Source organism: Heterocephalus glaber, unplaced genomic scaffold, assembly GCF_053883595.1.
Source record: "Heterocephalus glaber isolate CG9 unplaced genomic scaffold, H.glaber_assembly_v1.0 deba00000621, whole genome shotgun sequence".
In the NCBI taxonomy this organism is placed as follows: Eukaryota; Metazoa; Chordata; class Mammalia; order Rodentia; family Bathyergidae; genus Heterocephalus; species Heterocephalus glaber.
This window is the reverse complement of record NW_028258153.1, coordinates 12,110,934-12,131,333: the sequence shown is the minus strand read 5'-3', so window position 1 is coordinate 12,131,333 and position 20,400 is coordinate 12,110,934. Positions and strand designations below refer to the sequence as shown.

Here is a 20,400-nt window from a genome sequence, read left to right as displayed (position 1 = left end):
CTACAGCAGAATTTCTTTCACGCTTGTTATGTGATTAAGTGATCACTTTCTTAGCTATAATCAGACTTGTCAAAACATTAAAGAGGAAAGCACTGGGCTTACACTTGTAGCTTGGAAAATGTATCAGTGCTATGGTATAGCCAAACTATCATTTGTTAGGTGAGTAAAAAATGATTTGGCTGACAGTCTGGAAAAAATTGAGTCATTTGTTGTCTGTCCCCTGCCCCCCAGCCTGCCCTGCTTTGATAGTAATAGGTATGCAAGGTACAATCTGATATAAATAAATAAACAAACAGTGAAAGGGAGGTGGGGTGGGGTAGAAGGACAAAGAATAGACTGTTTAGAGGCAAAAAAAAAAATTACTTACATTGTGGAAGACAAGAACAAGACAGTAAGTGTAGCTACAGCAACCATTCCTGAAGACTGGAGAAATTTTCAGATGAAAGCCAAGAAATTTCAAGTGCTAGTAGACATCTCATTCCTAAGGGTAGACAACATAAGGTCAAATTTTTTGGTAATTCTATCACTCCACAATGAGTTAGGGGTGGGGCAAATCTTGGTATTTGCTTTATGCTATAAAATTAAGTGTAAAGAGATAAATTTGTAGAAAGGTTTTAGAACCTTTGAAGAATAAACCCAATGGCAGTTTGCTTATTAAATGTGGAAGACATAAAATGACAATTATATCATTGAAAACACTTGGATATAATGATCAGAGACTCCAGTACTCATAAATTCATATACTGATGATGAGTCATCTCAAGGTTTTTAGTGGCGAAAAGTCAGAAAACAAAGTATAAGCACTGGAAATTACATTTTGCAATGAAAGAATTAAGGAAAAAGAGCCAGGGGATATGGATAGAGTAACTTACATAAGAGTAAAAAATTCTGTCACTGTGAAGGAAATTTTATAAATAATCAAAATCCTATGCTTATGTAAGTATAAAAATTAGAATTTAGAAGATCAATTTATGATTTGTTCATTTTCAAAAATTTTGGCAGCAAAATTTTATTTTCAGATTTTTTTTGTCCTGCTACTTATTACTACTGTATTTCTCAACTCTATCAGTGAGTTCAAGATCGTTCTGTTTGAAAATTAGAATAAAAAAGAAAAAGAAAATTAGAATGAGCAAAACATTAAAGTGTGTCTGCTGGATTTTCTTATATCCATTACATTGTAATATTTGTATCCAAATATGGATATATTTATATCCATTACATTGTAATATTTGTGTAATATTAGTGAGGTTTATCAGTCAAATGCTGAATAAAGTGGTTTAGATAAATGCCAGACTAAGTATATCTGAAACTAGAGCCTAGTCTTAGCTTTGTCATTGATTTTGAGTGTTTGCGAAAAAAAATCACAATCAACTAGAACATGTTTACTTGCCAATAAAATTAAGATATTCTAAAATTTCCATGAGTATTTTGAGAATTAGATAAAGTCAGTTGGTAATTGCACACATTATTGTAAAAAAGGACATGATGAAAATTCACACATTCTGCTTGCATTAAATTACTCATACTGAAAGACTGTTTTAAGCAGAATTAAAACAGAATCAAGATCACATAGCAGCAAATAGTAAAACAGGTGATGTAGAGAAGGGAGGAGAAAGCAAAATGGTTGGTGCAGGGAAGCAAGGATGAGGAGGGTGGAGAGAAAGGAGATGAAAGGAAATATAAAGGAATTACATGATATAATGAGAAAAATCAGGGAAAAAAGGAAAAAGTGGAAAAGAGGAAAAAAGAAAAGATGACGGACTCTTCATTTCTTGGACTGGGATATTCCATGTATCCACTTTCACCACTCTAACAGCTAAATGCCCTGGTCACCCCATCCCTACCACTTATAAGTTTTACCCTTGGTCAGTCTTCAACTTTTATGTACACCAAACCAGAACCAACACTTGGCCCAGAGCACTGATATCTGAACTCTGGCTATTCCCTCTTTCTTAAATTCTTCTACTTCCAAATGAAGGGGTTTTACTAAGCACTCCAGGTACCTCCAGTTGATTCTGATCTCAGCTTTATTAAAATAACACAAGATGACTCCTCCTTTTTTAGTTACAGGCTTACCTAAGGCACAGTGGAGCTCCGCACAAACACCTTTATTTTGCTTGCTTTTTCCCTTTGGTCTTTCCTGTAACATTGCTTCTTCACAGGCGTTCCCATTAGTCTGATGAGGTTCATATAGCTCTTCTAATGGCTTCTGCAACAAACAACTCAACACCAATATGGGCAGTATCTGTTTATATTGTTGCGAGGGACTTGTCTTGCTTGACACATTTCAAGTTAGAAGCTGTTGGTCTGATGTGAGACATATAATAATCTGGGATTATAAAGCAGTAGGAATGATAGGGAGAAAAGGCTAACGTTTATTTTTCTGAGAATGAGCATATCTTTGAATCTCCCCTACTTTTACCCATTTTTATATGGAATTAGGGATGTCTGAATCTATCATTTTCTCCACTTGTCCATTACAGTAGTTCATGACAATACATCCATTAGGTATTGTGCCAAACAGAAGAAAAATAGGGATGCTTCATAAACTTAGTACTATAGTAATTTGGTAAATTCATCCTCTTTTTTTGTTATTTTCTTCATTTTGATCCCTTTTCCAAAATTAGGTCAGTATAGTCAAGAGAGTAGAATTTCAATTGAATTTGTAGTATTTTCCATTCTTTGTGTCATTCAAATGTAGGATAATTATTAGGGATTGTGATAAATATCCATGAAATTCTGAAAATATGCATCAGTAAAGAAAAACTAATAGCTATCTTAAATGTGGTGGCAGACTTTAAATTGGCATGGGAAATAAGCAGATAGCTAAATAAAACGTTTGGGATCATATGTGTCCTTTTGCATTTCTGGTTCTGAAGATATCTATAATATTTATTTATTTATTTGTTACCGGAGATCGAACTCAGGTCCTTGCAGGCGGCGAAACCACTGAGCTAAATCCCTGGCAGATATCTATAATAGAACATATCTCTCATGGCAAAACAAACTATATTTGTAAAATTTGAAAAATGAGGTTTGTGTTCACACAGTGGGCAGATCAGGAGGAACTGGCCACTAAATTTAAAATTCAATTCTTATAATTTACATAATCTGGGATTATAAAGAAATAGGAATGATAGGAAGAAAAAGTCACACTAACATTTACTTTTCTCAGGCTGATCATATGTTTGGATCTCCCCCGACTTTTATCCATTTTTATATGGAATTATAGATGTCTGAATCACTTTATCATGTCTGTTTCCCCCATTTCTCCTATGTGATTGAATGTTTGTGACTTAAATCCTTAATTTTATCTTGGTTTGATTTCTAAGAAATGCTGGTTTCTAATGTAATTGTTGTCCACTACATGGACCACTTGTATAATTCACTGTGTACTGTAGAGCAAGCCACACTTCTATTTCCTTGGTTCTCACCTCTTCTATAAAAAGGAGTTAAACCTTTGACATCCACACCTCTTAGATTGTTTAAAGGTTAAAAAAAAAATTATATGAAAACCCTCTGATGAGCAGAGATGTCATCCTTAGCAAGCCATGGAATCCTATATTCTCTGTTCTGGTGGCCTCTATAGTGATGAAGACTGAGAAATGACTGAGATTAAAATTGCTGAGATTACATGTATCCAACCTCTGGGACAGGAAGTGTGACATATACACAACGGCAAGTAGAATTTAAGCCTAGTTAGTCCACAGTTCAGTCTCCTACATTTGGAAGGTGTGCTGTACACAAAATTTTCACCAGAAAAGGTTTTATAGCAAACTTTGTTTTGTCAGAAGTTTATTTTATTGGTAAAATATTAAATAATATACAGAATTAAAAACTGCACTTACACTTCTGAGAAGAAATAAATCTTGGACAAATTATATGCTTGTTCCTGAGATTCCCTAAATTTATTCCAGTAGCTGTGCACTCAAGACAGTACAAACCTTTATAATATAATCCTTTTCACAAAGTTATTACAAAGTTTCTGCAGCTTTTGTGTACACACATACAGACACACTCACACATGCATGTACAACACGCATACACATATACACAGTACCCACATACATGCACAGAGGATGTATGTGTGTGCATTAAAAACAAAGAAAATACAAGTCCCACATTTCAGTCTGCAGTTATAAATGGTTTAGCAGAGGTCTCCAAATCAGTATATAGCAGAGTGACTTGTCACCAACCTGCAAAGACTGTTTCAGTATTTCCGTAGTAAACCCCATTTTCTGAGGTATGGTATTTGAGCCTTAAAAAAAACTACATTACACTGAGCAAACCTGACATACAAGGTCTGGAATTTTAATTTTACATACATTTATATATATTTTTTCCTTTTTAAACAATAGTTTTTATCTCCTCAAATTATTAGTTTGAAAAAAATGAGGTTTATTGGTTTGACCTTTTTTCATTTTGCTTCTAAAACTCAAAATATCCTAGAAACTGTCAAGCAATTAGTCCTTAAAATAGTCTAATCACCTTTGGTATTGTTAAAGAAAAAATATTTTAAATGGCCAAGACATATACTGTACAAAGCAGTAACTGCCTTTCACAGATATGCCAAAGAAATGTTATTTTTTTTTAACAAAACATGTATTTACATTACAGCAGTTTTACTACAGCAACATAGGTATAAAAAAGAAAACCAACATACTACATATAAATATGTATGATATGAAAAATACTTCTTAATTTTGTTATTAAAACAAGGCTGCTCTATTTAAAAGTTTTTATCTCCAATAGATGATAATATGTTTAAAATTGACTGAAGTGCTTTGCTTTTACTTTAAAATTCATTTCCAAACTGAGAGAAATGAAATAAAAATATCAAATATTAGTTTCTTAACTTAGAGCATTAGGCAAAAGTCTAAGAAGAAAATGTAGTCTGCCAGAATTTCACCTTTAAGATACATTTCAGAGGCAAAAGATAACTAATTTCAATGGAAATTAGCTTAAATAAAAATCATGAGATCAGATCAGTGTTTTCTACACTTTCTAATCTTTTGATTGTGAAATGTTTTTCTCTTTGCTTATTGTGTCCTTTAACAGGCTATGATTTCTAAGAGAGGTGTGTGTGTGTGTGCATGCGTGGTGTGTGTTTTGTCACTAACAGAAGAAAGACTAGCCTGGAAAAGAAGAAAAAAAATAACCATAGTTTTTAAGACTTCAAGGGGAGTATTGCACTTTTATAAAAAAAAAAAAAAATCTTTTTAAACTAAAAAGCAGGAGCAATCATTCTGAGATTGCAAATAACACATGGTCTAAAAAGTCCAAATATTAAGAGCAATTACAGGGCCCAGGACCCCCTCCAAACCTGGAATATTATTATAGTAATGTTAAAGCACTTTTCTCCCAATTGGGAAAAAGTTAAGACTCTTCATTTTACGTTTTTAACATCTTTCTAAATACTTACAAAAATCTGTCTAGACTCTCGTGATTTACATTTTCAGAGGAAAGCCAAACAATGTGAAATTCAACAAAAAAAGGAAGGCAAACATAACAATCGCTGGAGTCATGTTTTAGGTACCCAATATTTGAAAGTGAAAGTTACACAAGGATTATACAGCATACTATTTTCAGTCCAACCACTTTTCTCTTTAATATAAAACTACACTTGAGTATAAAAATATGCCAGCAGATTATACAGCAACAAAAATTAAGACTTAAGAGATCAATGAATTGGAAGTAAGAACTGGCCTTACTTAATCCTCAAACTGGAAGGAGGAAAGAGAGGTAAAGACTTTCAAATATGATGATGGAAGGGAGATGAACAGAAAGGAAAGAAAAGGTGATGGGGAGATTACAGAAAGGGGTTACACTTAAGGGCAAGCGATTTGTGTTCAAAATCCAAGAGTGCTTGACAGTTAAATTTTTTAAATCACAGTTTCAGAAATGAAGCTACTTAAAAAAAAAACAAAACGACAAAAACAAAATCAGATCCCTTCTCTTGTTACAGTGTACTTGTTTTTGTTTTTAAAATCCATTTCCAGTAAATTAAGTGAAATCCTGCTAAGTGCATAGTAGGGGATTTGGTAACCTCCACCTGCCCAAGAAGCGTTTCTTACTGTGTCACTTGAGGTAATCTGAAGGCCCGGTTCACTGCAAACTGGTTTATTTGTACCTACGTGAAGTTATGTGCTATACTTTATGTGACTTAGCACAGGGCCTCTAAATTTTATATTTTATTCACAATAAAAAGGACATCTTAGAAAACTAGTCATTGATGTACTATTCTGAGATAAAGGGTAATTCACAATAAATTTATACAGAAAATGTACAAACGCAATGTTATGGGAGATAAACCCCATAAATATAACTGTGAACTTATTTCTAAGAGTGCATGTGAAAATATCCACAAACTTACAGTACGGCAAAACAAAACTAAAAAGCTAGAAACAGAATGTTACATAAAAACCTTAGGGAAGTTCCAAAAATTTAGGTCTCTGCAATAAATGTAAAAAATATTCAAGATGTCATTATTTGGCCTAGGAATATACTATGATAAAAAGAAACACTAGCACATCACAGCTTCTTGGTCATATGACATTTGCTTTATATAACCAGCAGCTCATTTTTTTAAAAAAGGTGTCATATCCTAACACATCCATTACAAGTAATACACAGCCATGGTACAAAACCATTTGAGATTATGCTTTGGAGAATAGCAATGTGATGTTACTATTCAGTTTTGTTTAAGGAGAATTAATTACCTGCTTTTTTTTTTACATTGTTCCATAAAACAATAACAGATTAGAAGATAGATGCTCCAAGACTAGAACAACACTAGTCTGGGGATAGAAATCCAAAGCAATACTGTATATTATTATCCAAAAAATTCTAATAAATCCTTGTGTGACACAGGACTCACTCTTCCTTAAAAACAAAAGCACATACCATAATCCAATTCACAGTTAAAATTTCGCTCTACTTTGTATTTTACCTGCATAATCTTATAATGGTATTCAGAAATACTATCAAAGAGATATTAAAATCTGGTTTCAAAATTTCCTTTAACAGCTGAGCTGAAAGTTTCTATATTAGAAAATGCTTTTGCAGTTTTATCCTAAAAACACAAAGATGAGTTATATAGTACTCAATTTGAAGTGATTTTTAAAAATACACAATAAAAGTGTTGTAGAGCTAAAACAGCTAATCAACACTCTCAATGCATTTTAAAAAGGCACCGATATAACACATTTTTATAAGGATTTAATACATTAAATTCAAGATTTTAAGGGTCCAGTTACTGTATATTTTAATTATTTTGCAGAAACTGGAGGATAAAAATATTTCTAAAATAACTTGTATATACAAACTTCAATTTCATCCCTCTTTTTCTTTTGGATCTGGAGAATTTTCTGCTATAATCATGCAAATAGTACTTATTTAAATAATATATAAACTATAACAGAAAAACCACAAATGTAAAATCACTTTTTAAAAATGAACAATCAAAAATATCATAGCTGGTACCTCTTATAGAATTATGCTCTGTCTTGAGTGGGATGCAAGTTTTGTTTGTATTTTTGTAGCCTCTTCTGCTCTTTTTCTACCCTATCAATCATTTTGGAGATAGAATAAAATAAGGTTTGGAAAATATTTAAAACATAATTTTCATCTGAATGCCTCCTCTAAGGTAAATTTTGGTAAAAATTTATAAAATATAAAGACTTCATGCTCTTGTGAGGTGTACAGCTGAGATACAAAAACTATAAATAAAGCTCATGAAAATATTCTCTTTTTGCCAATACGTTTGCTGAATTTTTTTTTGTTATTTCTTTCCTATTCAAAAAGGAATTTTGCATTTCTTTAAGTTTTTATCCACTGGCTTAAAATCTTTCATTGTCATTGTTTCATTTTGTTCTGGAAATAGATAAGAGCCAAGAATGAAGTTTAGTAATTGCCACCAGTCTTAACGACACACTAGTAACTTCCCTAATATTTCTTAATGTGGTAAAGTAAACCTAACTACTTAGGTATTAACTATAAATTTAAATCTCTGTTCCTGAAACACATTTGATAGCTCTACTTGCTTTTTTTCGTGAATTTTCTTTAAAAGTTTGTGTTACACATGTACACACACACTGACTCATACAGCTTCCTGTATGTACACAGGACATACGCTTCCTCGTTTGTCCCACATCTGAACTCTCTGCTCTCATTCTCCCATTTTTTTCTCTCCTGAAAATTCTTGGTGGAATGTTTCCACACTTCAAATCTCTTGCTTCCAATCTGAGTACTGCCTGGACACTTTCACTATTTAAAAATGCATATTTAGAATGGCTTTTTAAAGGTGGATTCTTCATTATCACAGAAAGGCAGCATACTTCTCTAAAAAGAGCTGGAGATAAAAAACTGGGCAAAATTAGGGCAAAGCTATGTGATGAATTTCTGAATTTCTGCCAAACTGGATACTACAGAGGATAACCCATTTTTATGGCCCTCAAATACTCTCTCCACTGTGAAAGCTCATCTAAATAAACTGGGCATACAACTGTTATGTAAGACTTGATTTATTTGGTGCCTGACCCTCATACTTATTTATAGGAGCTACCACCTTGCATACTTCCTCTTGTGAAGAAGCATGCAAATATAGCCATCCAGCTTCTCAGAAATCACTATATCCACAAAAATTCTAACCTACAAATGTGAATTGACCTTGTCCTCATTTGTCCCTGATACACCTTGCCCCATCATGTCTTTCTGTTCCTCACACCATGAAGCCAAGAAAACACAAGTATACACTTGTAGCAAATATACTCTCACAGTCTATTAACTCGCTTCGGTAAACTAAGTTGCTCAACAAGATGAAATCAGAAAAGGAGAGTGCATGAGTACTGTCTTCATAGGAGAACTACACAGCTCTTTAGGTCCACCTAAACTCAGTTTCATTCCAGGTCAGTCGACACATGATCATTTGTTCATATACTGGAGTGGGAAGAAAAGTCATTGATGATCCCAGTGGATTCATGCACATTCACACACGGCCAAAATTATGACTATATTGATTGGCATCCAAATGTTTCCATAAACACAAGATCATGAGCTTAAAATTATTTACCTCATCCAAAAGGAAAGAAGAAATGTCATTTCGATTATAATTTGGGAGGGGTTAGAATAAGTAGGTAGGGGTGAGCAAGTCTCAAACAGATGCTTTCTCTTTGAATAAACTGAGTGTATAATGTACTAAGGCATGCAGGAAAAAAACCAACAGTAGACATTTTACACATCTCTGTTTTGGTGCGTTATCTTGTAAAGATGTAAAGAAACAGTTTGAACATTTCTCCAAAAATAATCATGATAGGGACTAGTAAGAGAAACCTGATTCATAACCATTGTTACCTAGTTCTAACCGTGGTAGTGCTTAGAAATTGCTTAAATAAGCAAAAGGTAAACTACCAAAATGAGTTAAGAGCAGTACTGGGGCCAGACTTGCTTATCTATCTGGTGTTCTAATCTTGACACTTCTCATGTCACACTCTAGAAACAGCTTTAGATCCTACTTAATGATTTTTAGAGCAGTTATTGATTACTACTTAATAGAATTTCAGTATTCACAAATGGTAATCAAATAATCCAGTCATGGCCAGGTCTGTTTTTTCAAAACACAAGCAGCAAGTTTCTGCCTTAGAAGTGTGTCCCCCCAAAATGACTTGATAATCAATATCACTTGGTTCTTCCCCTGTAATGTTACTGGACTGCAAAGAATAGAGCAACCACATGAAGGGAATTAAAATGTACACATGAAATATGAAAACATATGTCATGTTTGAATTAAAAGATGGCAAATTCCATGCTAAGATACTGAAATTCATTTCTCAGAAGGATCTACAGAGTCGAATGTTTTTTGAAACAAAAATGTGCAGCACCTTTGCTTACTGTCACATTTTAGACTGCAAGAAGGTAAGAGCAAACTTTGTTGTTTCTTTCTTTGATCTGTAGTCTATGGTACAGGTTACAATGAAGTTCCCTTTTCTTTGCAGCAAAGGTAGTAAATACTACTCAAGAAATACTAGAATAAATAGCCCTAGTTCAATTATCTTACAAGATTCAAGTTACCACATTCAGGTGAAATTAGCAATTGCTCTGAGGATACTGTGAAAGAAGTAGCTTCTAGAAAGACCTTTAAGACCTTCTACTCCAAGAGTAAAAGAGGAATGGACTATGGACAGAACACTGAGTGGTCACAGCTTGAAACAACCAATGAAAAGAGAAATACCAGAAAAGGGATTTCTAAGTGGAGTTTTCCCCCTACTGTTAACCTAATTATATTTTTTTGCTGACTGGTTAACACTGATTAAATGCTGATAAAGTGACAATTATAAGCATACTTTTAGAAACAAATATGTGTACTATGCTGCCATCACATTATAAAAAAAAATCCCAAATTTATGAAAAGTAGAAGTCCCTTCTGGAAATTACTGACTGCCTGTTATCCACTCTTAGACCATATGTTATTTTGAAAACTACATAAAAATACTATTTGTTAAAGGTGTTAAAAGTAAGGCTGCCAGGGTGTCTATAAAATGCCAGTCATCAAAACTATGGAAAAACAGTGCTTACGTTTAGAAAAATAAGATCCAAGGACCTCAGATGTATTGTAGTGGTCCTTAACTTCCTGTAGTTTAAAAGTTTTGCTATATGGTACAGTGTAAAATATACTGAATTATAAATTCCATAGGGGAAGTAAACATAGAACCCACAACTCAACTCTTCCTAGGAGTTATCACTGAAAATAACATTGTGTTTTGTGTTCCATGACCTTTAAGAACAATAAATTGGTTTACATTTTGAGCAATTTCTTCTCTGAAGAGTGAAATTACTTATACCATTTTAAATTGCAAAGTCCTACTCAGAAAAAACTAAACCTTTCTGCCTTCAATCATGATCCTGAACTTCAGAGGCAAATTAGAATATTTTAGGTGAATCTATATGAATCAAGTGATTTTGCAAAGCATGATATGCTTTATATCTGTGTGTGGTAGAAATAAACTGTTTTAAATTCCCACAAAATAAACCAGCCAAGTTACCAGGAAACAATATCCCCATCCCTTCTTCTGCTTCTGTTTCTTCCTTATTGTAATTAGGTAGAGCAAATGACACTGTGTTCACAAAATAAGAATTGACAGTAATAATATTAAAAAAAAAAAGGTATGCCAACATCTGAGGGAAGGTGGGGTTGTAAGTGCAGTATTTCTTCATGTGCAGTTCTTTACTTCATAGGGGTCCCCTTTGGAATGAAAAGGCCTAGTGGAATGTGTGCTCCCCTCGAACAATGTGTGATGAAAACTCGTAACGGTCCTGGCTTCTATAGCCACAGATGTTGCATTCCAGTGGGTCCCGGTAGCCATGGCAACCCATGTGAATGGTGTACATGACATGGTCTAGGAAAAGGACTCGGCAGTGCTCACACTTGAAGGCCCTTATCTGTTCTCCTTCTCCATTGAAAACTTTATAGATGTCTTTCAGAGAGCCCTTGGGAGCCTTGGTGGTCTCCAAGGCCTTGACATCCTCCTTCATGTAAGCTGGGCTTTGTTTCCTCTTGAGATTTAAGGCAGGGTTTCCTTGGTAGGACTGGTGGTCATCATGGCTGCTTTCTGAGTCAGTAGAATCCAGGCAGCTATTGCTGGGAGAGGCTTCTCTTTCCTGGGGTCGACTCTTTGGTCTGATGAGAGAGATGGGGCCATCCACGTTGTTTTCATGACTATCAGAGGTTTCCCTGCTGATGGGTCTCTCTATCCTATTTGGATGATAGACCTGAGAATAAGCTGAGCTTATGACTGGGGCCACCTCAGCGATTGTGCTTGGCGGGTGCTGCATCAGAGGGTGAAGGGCCTCAGCTCCAAGGTAGGTGATTGCATTGTTGATGGCTTGGTCCATCATATGAGACTGCATCAGCTCAGCCTCCTTCTCATACGTTAAGTTCATATCAAAGTGAATATCTGGGTAGCTGAATCTCATGAGCTTTTCCCCTGAAAGAAAGAGGGCAAGAAAATAAAAAGGAAAGAAATTACAACAAAATTATGATTTGATTAAAAATATAAAAAGGTAGAAAGTTAACACCATTTCCATTGTTCCATATTATGTGGTATATATCATATTCTTCAGGTCAAGTATTTGAGCTCTATAATTTTGCTGAGACTCATAGACACTCCCTGATACGTTGTTGTGGTTGCAAGCCTAACTGGTTAATAGGAAATGGGGATCCACAAAACTATACTCTGGAAAAATATGTTGCTGGTACTTGGTATTATTTCAATTCGAACTGCTCCAAAGACAGATTAGGGTAATGACTGGAATAATAAATAATTGAAAATAAAAATAATGAGAAATTATTTCATGGCATCTGATTAAAATATTGCCATTCAAGAGTTTCAAAGTTAAGATAGAGAAATCTGATCCATATTCTCAAAGACCTTACAGTTTAGGGGGAACTGCAGCAATTTAAAGATCATTTGTAATATAGCCTGCTGGGGGTTATGGGGTCAAATAGGAATGCTTATCTCAAACTAGGCAAGTAAAGGAAGACTCCTTGAAGGAAGTGGCATCAAAAATAAGAATATGGGGCCGGGGATTTAGCTCAGTGTTTCCACTGCCTGCCTTGAAAGCACAAGGTCCTGAGTTTGTTCTCCGGACCAAAAAAAAAGAATTAGAATGTGATGGTAAACACTGCCAAATAAAGAGATGTGGAGGTGGAACTACAGGCAGGAAGGCTCAGAGGCAAAAGGGCATGGCTTGTAAATAAGTTGCTTATATTTCAACATGGCTGAGAATGGACACAGAGGAAACTGATGAATCAGATAACATATGGCTCATTCAACTGCAAAAGGAATTGAATTCTATCCTGAGAGCAATAGGAATTAAAGCGGTTAAACAGAGAAGTGGCCTGATTAGATATGCATTTAACAAGATTTAGGAAGTTGCCGTACCATTCATGGTAACCTGAATTGGTCAGGAGAAATGGAGAACAGTCATTAGAATAGAGAAAAATTTAGAAAATACAGTGGTTAAGGCTTGATTCTTACCTAGTAATAGACAATGAGAATGAGAAACGAGCATGAAGCCCAGTTTTCTGGCCTGGGAAACTTAGTGGATGACAGTGAGATAGAAGAGATGATAAATTCAGTTTGGAGAGCACTATGAGTAACAGTCATGTCCAGAAAGCACTTAGATATAGTATCAAACTTAGGAGAGAGATCTGGGTTTCAGATGTAGATATGAGAGTCATCAGTTGATATAAGGCAACTTCTGAAGCATGGGAGTGGATGCTATCACTCAGAAGTAGGTAAACTGTGTAAAAGAAGGGTCAAAATAGAACTGGAAAACATTTTTTATGCTAAACCAAAGACAAAGCAGCCAAATGGGATTTTTACACTTGGCATCATGTTTAGAAGGTCATAGGCCTTGTATCTCATGGACTAAGGAGTGTGCAAGGCCAAAGGAATGTGTCTAATGGCACATTGCACAGATCACAGTCTGGGTAGTCAGATCCCAGAATTCTTTTATCAAATAGTTCTGAGTACGCTTCCTGTGTTTCTACAGTCCTCTTCATGGAGGAGTGTGTGTTTCCATAGCACTCTTCTTTATGCGCTGTGTGGGATGCAACGTAAAAAGAACCTGGGTGTTCAGGCATGAGTGTTCACACGTGTCTGAGGCACTTTTTTAGTAATGAGCAGAAATATATAACTGGGTCTAGGACGGTGCCAGGATTGATTCTGTTCATGTGGCCAAGGTCCGGTGGGGAGCACCAAGGAATCTGAGAATTCTGTATTTATTTGAACTTAGTCTTCAAAGTTAGGTGGGTAGAACATACATTTTTCGGCTTGATTAATAATAAAATATTTAGGCATCTGAATAGGGGTCATCTACATAGCTGAAAAGGGTAGGTCCATAAAGAAGAAAGAGAAGGAACAGGCAAAGAAGCTGAAGGAAAAGGAGAAGTTCAATGTCACAGGAACCAAGGAAAGAGTGTGTTTCAGAAGGAACTCACTATCCAGTAGTGGCAAATGCTCTACAGGAGTTGAGTAAGATACAGTCTAAAGAGGGCCCACTGGATTTGGCACTACAGAAGCAAGTCGTGGCATCCATGAGAATACTTTTGGTGTAGGATGGAGAACAATGCCAGGTTGCATGGCCTAGGAAATGAACAGAAAGAAAAAAAGATCACTGAAAGTAAGTACAGAAAATTAAACAACTTCAACAGTAAAGAGAAGAAGAAAGTTGTAGCTGAAAGACACTTGGTTTGGAGGAAAGTGTTTTTTTTTTTTCCAATCATGAAACTTTGTCACATTAATGCTGTTAGGCAATGAGGGTGAGGAAAAACAAGTGTGAGATATTCGGGGACCATGACAGAATTCTGGAGCACAAGAGAAAGAAATGACCTTAATCAGAAAGGAGTATACTACTTTCATTGAAATGAGGGAGTAAAAAGTACTATGTAGATGCACATAATTTTATAGAGATGATGATATTAAACAAATCATTTCAACGTATTTTCTTCCTGATAAATATAGGTATAAAATCATCAGGGTGTGAGATATCAAGTTTTCAGAAAGCAGAGAAAGGCTGAAAATGGCCATGACTGCAGAGCAGGGGAGAAGATTGTTCAGGGATATACGAGAGGAATTCTGTCACATAGTATAGATGGGCCAGCTGATACTTGAAATGAGTTACTCATTTATCTATATTGATACCAATTCATGACACTGTAGAATTTTTTCCAAAAGTGCGAGTTGCTGAGATGTAAATACCCCCAAAATGTGTAGTTAGATCCATGAGAGAGTAAGGTTTCACCAAGAGAAAGTGATAGGAAAACAAGGCAAGTGAGTTAAGAACGTCAGCAAAACAGTGGTAAAAGTGATGAGCTGAGCCATGAAATTTATGCTGGACAAAGAAGGGAGGGACAGACAAGTAGATATGGATGAAGTTCAGAGATCACTGGTCTGGAGTGCTTGGTAAAGCCAAAGAACAGTTATTTAACCGAGGGACACAGTGAAAAGGAACTGATGTGAAGTGTGGAGTGATAAAAATTTTTATTTCAAGAGGAATCAGAAATAGTTACTGTAGCTATTATTTGCTATATATTACTAGGATAGAATCTAAATAAAACATGCTCAGATTCTTAATAAAAGGTCACGTTATTTTAGAGCCATACTGTAATTTTCTAAAAAGCTGTCTTTTGTAGGGATGCAATCAAATCAAACTGAGAATAACTTCTCTAAGGTAGAGGAAACATGACAAAAATGTTTCAAAGAACATACTATATAAATTCAGAAAGCACAAAAATTAAAATTTCCCATTTTTCAAACTATTCTATTACCTAATTAAATATAAGCATTTAGTTACCTTCAACAAACTAATCAATTTTAAAAATAAATGAACTGGCTTCCCCCCTCTTTTGCATAGATACCTACAAAAACCAAAAAACAAAGGAAGAAAGAGAAACAGTAATAAAAGTTACCAAGGCAGACTTCTGAACATAATCTCAGGGTCTTGAACTGCCCTAGCATAAACTATGACCCTCAAGAGTTAGGTACTAGTTAGTATTCTTTCAATGAATAAATCAGGATGTCCTACAATGCTCTCTCTGACATTAGATAATGTTTTTGTCATTTATTTTTATACTGTATTGTCTACAAGAATAGATATATCACATATACAGTGAATAACAGTAACTTTAACAAGTCTTTCTATTAAATTTGTACTATTCCTATATTCTTTTAAAAACTGGATGACTTTTATACTTTATGACTGATACTTTATGACTGAGAATGCATTGAGGAGAATATCAACCCTGGGTGTACAAAGAAATACTGAAGACTTTGGAAATGAAAAAGTCTAAATATTTGATATTTAATCTTTTCTGTTATCATAGCTTGGAATACAAAGCTGAAAATAGAAAATATTGATCTATACATGAAACCTCTTGAATGTTTTTAATGCAGAATTTGGGAAAAATTAAAACATAATGCTAAATCAAATACTAGAAGAATTAATATCATGTAGAGAAAACAGTAAAAAGTCTGGTGCTAATGCAAATATAAAAACGTATTACAAAATAGCCAATAGGCTAGACCAGTGGTGGCGAACCTATGGCTTGCATGTTGCAGTGGGCTGCTTGTTACTGAAAGCTCTAAAAGGTTTAGCACTACTCAGCTAGACAATTCCCTTTATTATGTATAATTATTTTAAGTAAAATTTTTACTAAACATCATTACATTTTGAGATGATGACTTACTACTATTAGCCTTCCCTTTATTTCTTTCTTGTGCTCATGCCCAAGGGTGTGTGCTTAAGTGTGATACACAAGAACGTCAGAGCAGAAGAGGTGAACATTTTTACATTATCTGAAATACACCATACATATATTTCTAATACATAAGAACTTGCATTTTTCCAATTAAAATCACTTTGTAAAGAAACAAAGGCATTTTTGCTGCTTACCCACAAACTTTTGTGGAGTGGAGCTTTTACGTTTTCCCATATTCCCTGTTAGCTTCTCTATGACAGCAGGTCTCTCAAAAGGCACCAGAGAAATATTGTTGTCCATAATAGGCTCTTGTTCCTTACAATCTTCCATAGGAGGTACTATGTAAAACCATATAAAAAGGCATTCTGATAATTTCTTCAACATTTTGAAAGATAGAGATAGCTCTGCCCATCTCAGTATGTGCTATTAAAAACACAAGCCAGTTAGCTTGAATAAAAGCAAGAAGCAAGAATAACTTCTACTGTGAAAAAATACCCTTTAATTTTACACATACACACACACACACACACACACATACACATACACTCGGGGGATTTGGTTTTGAGTCTGTCTAGGATCAATGACAAACTGTTGCCACTATCGGTGTCAAACATGTTCATCTGGCTTCTCATCTTATCCCTCTGTGTTTTTAATATTGATCAAAATCAATGATACTTTAAGACTGCACTATTTGCAAGGGTTTTGGAGTTTATTTTTCTAAAACAATCTATTATAACAATCACTGGTTATTTTTCTAACTTATTTTTGTAACAATCACTTGTTAGAGAAAAACTTGACCAGACACTCAGAATAACTCAGAATAACAGCACAGTATTTCAACATTTTCCTCCCTATGTATTTTCCTACAGCAGATTTCCTGTTTGATGAACTGTTAGCCTTATTGGCAACAGCTTAAATACCTGCACAGAGCAAGCTTCATAAGGGAGATCCAATTCTGAACATGTCTATGCATAGTAAACTGTGGCAGCTTTATGATAGTAATTTATTTTAAAAAGAGCTCTTCAGGAGGATAAAAGAATCCTTCTTCAAACTGGCACACTGGCTGACTAAACTACTGCCCTAAATCATCTGACATTAAACTCTCCAATGTTGCTGTCTATCCCATTTGTCTATGTTTCTATGGGCTAATATGTTAGTCCTTAGATATTAACACTACATATTGACCTATAGTATAGACAAGGAACTTATAAAAGCTGTTTTAAGTAGAAATACTGTTCAAAGGATGTTTAAATAAAAATAGGCTGTATCTCAGACAGATCAGATCAATTGACTGGAAGCAGTGTTCATAGAAAAGATTTCCCTATCTTAGGCTCTCACTACTTGGTCAGCATGTGTTTTAAAATGATTTACTTCAATCCTTTCATTGTTACGAGACAGTCCCACTGTGTGAAACATAAGGCATTCTCATTTGTGAGGGGATCAGGTGACCATCTCTAGGAGCAAGAGAGCAAAGACGAAAGTGGAGAAAACCGAGTACACAATTCAGGTGACCTATTTAATAACCAATAGGTTGCTGATTTTGAAAAGATAAAAAATAGCATCAAAGCTGTTTTCCTAATTTGGACATGCTTAAAGAAATTAACAGTCTGTTTTGAGTAATCTAGTGGGTAGGTCAGAAAAATCTTTATATCTAGTTAATCTTTATATCTAGTAAGAGACCCAGGGGTAGAGTACTTGACTAGCATGTATGAAACCAGGGGTTCAAAAGAGAAAGAACCTCTGGCTAAGCACAGAAAAAGAATTTTCCAAAAACTGGATGTTACTTCGGAAAAAATATGTATTCCAAGATGAGATTCAGTACCAAAGAAATGCGTCATTTTTTTTGCTGATATTATTCACATTATCCAATGGAAAAGATAGATCCCAAGACATTATGTAATCTTTTAGCAACTAAAAAATTATTTAAAAGAAAATGAAATGACTCAATTAAAAGAGAATTCAAGGATGACTATAGTATTCAGATAAAGGCAACTGGAGAAAAAGAATGGCAGTAGTGATGTTGTGGGGAATCAGGTAATGACATACAGATTAGGGACAAAAATCTTTTGTTTTGGGTAGCAGATTCATACTACTTACTATATTATTAAAAATAACTATAAAACTATAAAGTAATCCATATGTGAGCCAAAGATGAAAATATATTACTGACCTAGATCCAAAAAAGAAAACATTTGGCAAAAAAAAATTTGTCATTGCAAATTTGGCTTTTAAGAAAACTGGTTAGCAGGGTTTGCCCCCAAAATTGAATATGCTAATTAGTTCTGAAATGAGTAGTCTTACACTTGGTAGCTCTCCTCTAAATCTCACCCTGAATTTTCTTATTTGCACATACTTAACACTCAAAATGAAACCAGAGTGTGGGAACTGTCCCCCACCACATTCACCTCAATTCAGATGATTTGCCCCAAGTTCAATGAAGCTGCTGTGAACTGAAAACAATGACTTCGGCACAGCTCTGGGCTAGATTCTATTTTACAGCCATTTAAATCAAAAACAGATTTTTTCCTCTACAATATTCACAGTAACTGACATATAGCAGGTGCTAAGTGCTATTTCAAGGCTTGCGTTTAATAATTCATTTACTCCTTTCAACCTGATGAAACAAGTACTATTACTATCTTCATTTTATAGATGGGGAAACAAAAGACCCAGTGATTTTAAGTAATTTACTCAATGTTACATCTAGTTAGCAGGGAATGTTAACACTAAGAAGTACGGCTCCTCAGTCTGAGCTCTTAATCACTCTGAAATACTATTCTTCATCAATTTGTTTTGAGCACCAATATCTTATAATCCAGCTTGAAATATTTGTAAAGTCTGCCATTGCATTTCCCCCTCAATTATGTAATCTGAAGTTTTTGCTTTCATGAATTTGGGTGCAACTCAACAAAATGTTTCATATATTAAAACATGAAATAAATTCTCAAGATACCTATTATCTCAATTGCATTAATCACATAAGATATTTATCTAGGTTTAAAATATTCAAATGTGCTAACTTCACTTCTTTGATCATACTTTATAACCAAACATCATCTTTGACTTTATTTGAAGTTATAACTAGGGTGAAAATATACTACTTGCATTATTTCCTCACAATGATAAACAATAAAGATAAGAACCATAAGCGTATTCCCAACATAGCTTTGTTTCCTTTTTTTTTTTTGTTACCGGGGATCGAACTCAGGACCTTGTGCTTGCCAGGCAGGCAAGGTGCCACTGAGCTAAGTCCCTGGCCCCATAGCTTTGTTTTCTTAACAAACAATCCACTAAAAATTGAAACTCCGGGAAGAAACAGAAGGATCTAGATTGGGTTAAGGAAATCAGGTAGGCACAGAGCAGTTGTCTTCTATGTTGTCACAAATTTTCTCCATGTTGATCAACATATATTAAAAAAACAAAAACTTTTCAGGGCCGGGGATTTAGCTCAGTGGTTCCGCTGCCTGCCCCACAAAGGCAAGGACCTGAGTTCGATCCCTGGTACCAGAAAAAACAAACAACAAAAAAACAAAAACTTTCCACTTATTCTGAGTTATTTTTCTTGATAGCACTTGGTTGTACTGATACTTGCTTTGGTTTCTATTAAATCACTCTTCTCACAGTCCTACTTTGCCCTTTCTCATCTCATCTTCATGGCTTTTGTTTTCCCCTCCTGATGTGCCACTGGATTTCTGGTGTCTCACTCCATATTTATCCATATTGCCTTATGCTATGGTTTAGATATGATTTGTTCCCCCCAAAGATTCATGCACTAGAATCTTGGTCTCTAATGTAACAGAATTGAAAGGAAGTGGGGCCTTGTAGAAGGTGATTAGGTCACTGGAGCATAACCCTTGTGAAGAGATTAATGCTGGTCTCACTGAATGGGTTAGGTCAGTGGATTCTTCCAGTAGTGCAGGCTATTATAAAAGAGCAGGCCTGATTCTTCTTTGTTCTCTTGCTTCTTCTCTTACCATGTGAGCCCTCTTTGTCACTATCTGCCATGAAACCCTAACTGGAAGTCAATGCCAGCTCCATGATCTCGTACCTCTGAAACCATAAGCCAAAATAAACCTTTTATTTGCAAGTACCCAGCCTTAGGTATTTTGTTATGGCAACTCAAAATGGACTGACACCTTATT

At 35.0% G+C, this 20,400-nt stretch overlaps 1 protein-coding gene and 1 long non-coding RNA gene across 25 annotated transcripts in view; one reads left to right on the top strand and one right to left on the bottom strand.

The window, feature by feature from the left end:
- Positions 1-20,400, top strand: part of LOC147829361 (uncharacterized) — a 137,376-nt gene that overhangs the window by 63,435 nt on the left and 53,541 nt on the right. The gene's annotated exons all lie outside the window — the stretch shown is intronic.
- Ikzf2 (IKAROS family zinc finger 2) overlaps positions 3,779-20,400 on the bottom strand; it is a 155,261-nt gene continuing 138,639 nt past the window's right edge. For 23 of the 24 annotated variants that reach the window (XM_021263476.2, XM_021263490.2, XM_087206167.1 and 20 more), the window contains 2 exons: positions 16,453-16,596; positions 3,779-11,981 (listed from right to left, as the gene is read on the bottom strand). In XM_021263476.2, the coding sequence (XP_021119135.1) occupies positions 11,257-11,981; positions 16,453-16,596 (869 nt within the window). In that variant the 3' untranslated portion in view covers positions 3,779-11,256. The remainder of the gene's footprint in view (positions 11,982-16,452; positions 16,597-20,400) is intronic. The other variant, XM_021263494.2, reaches the window with a different exon arrangement.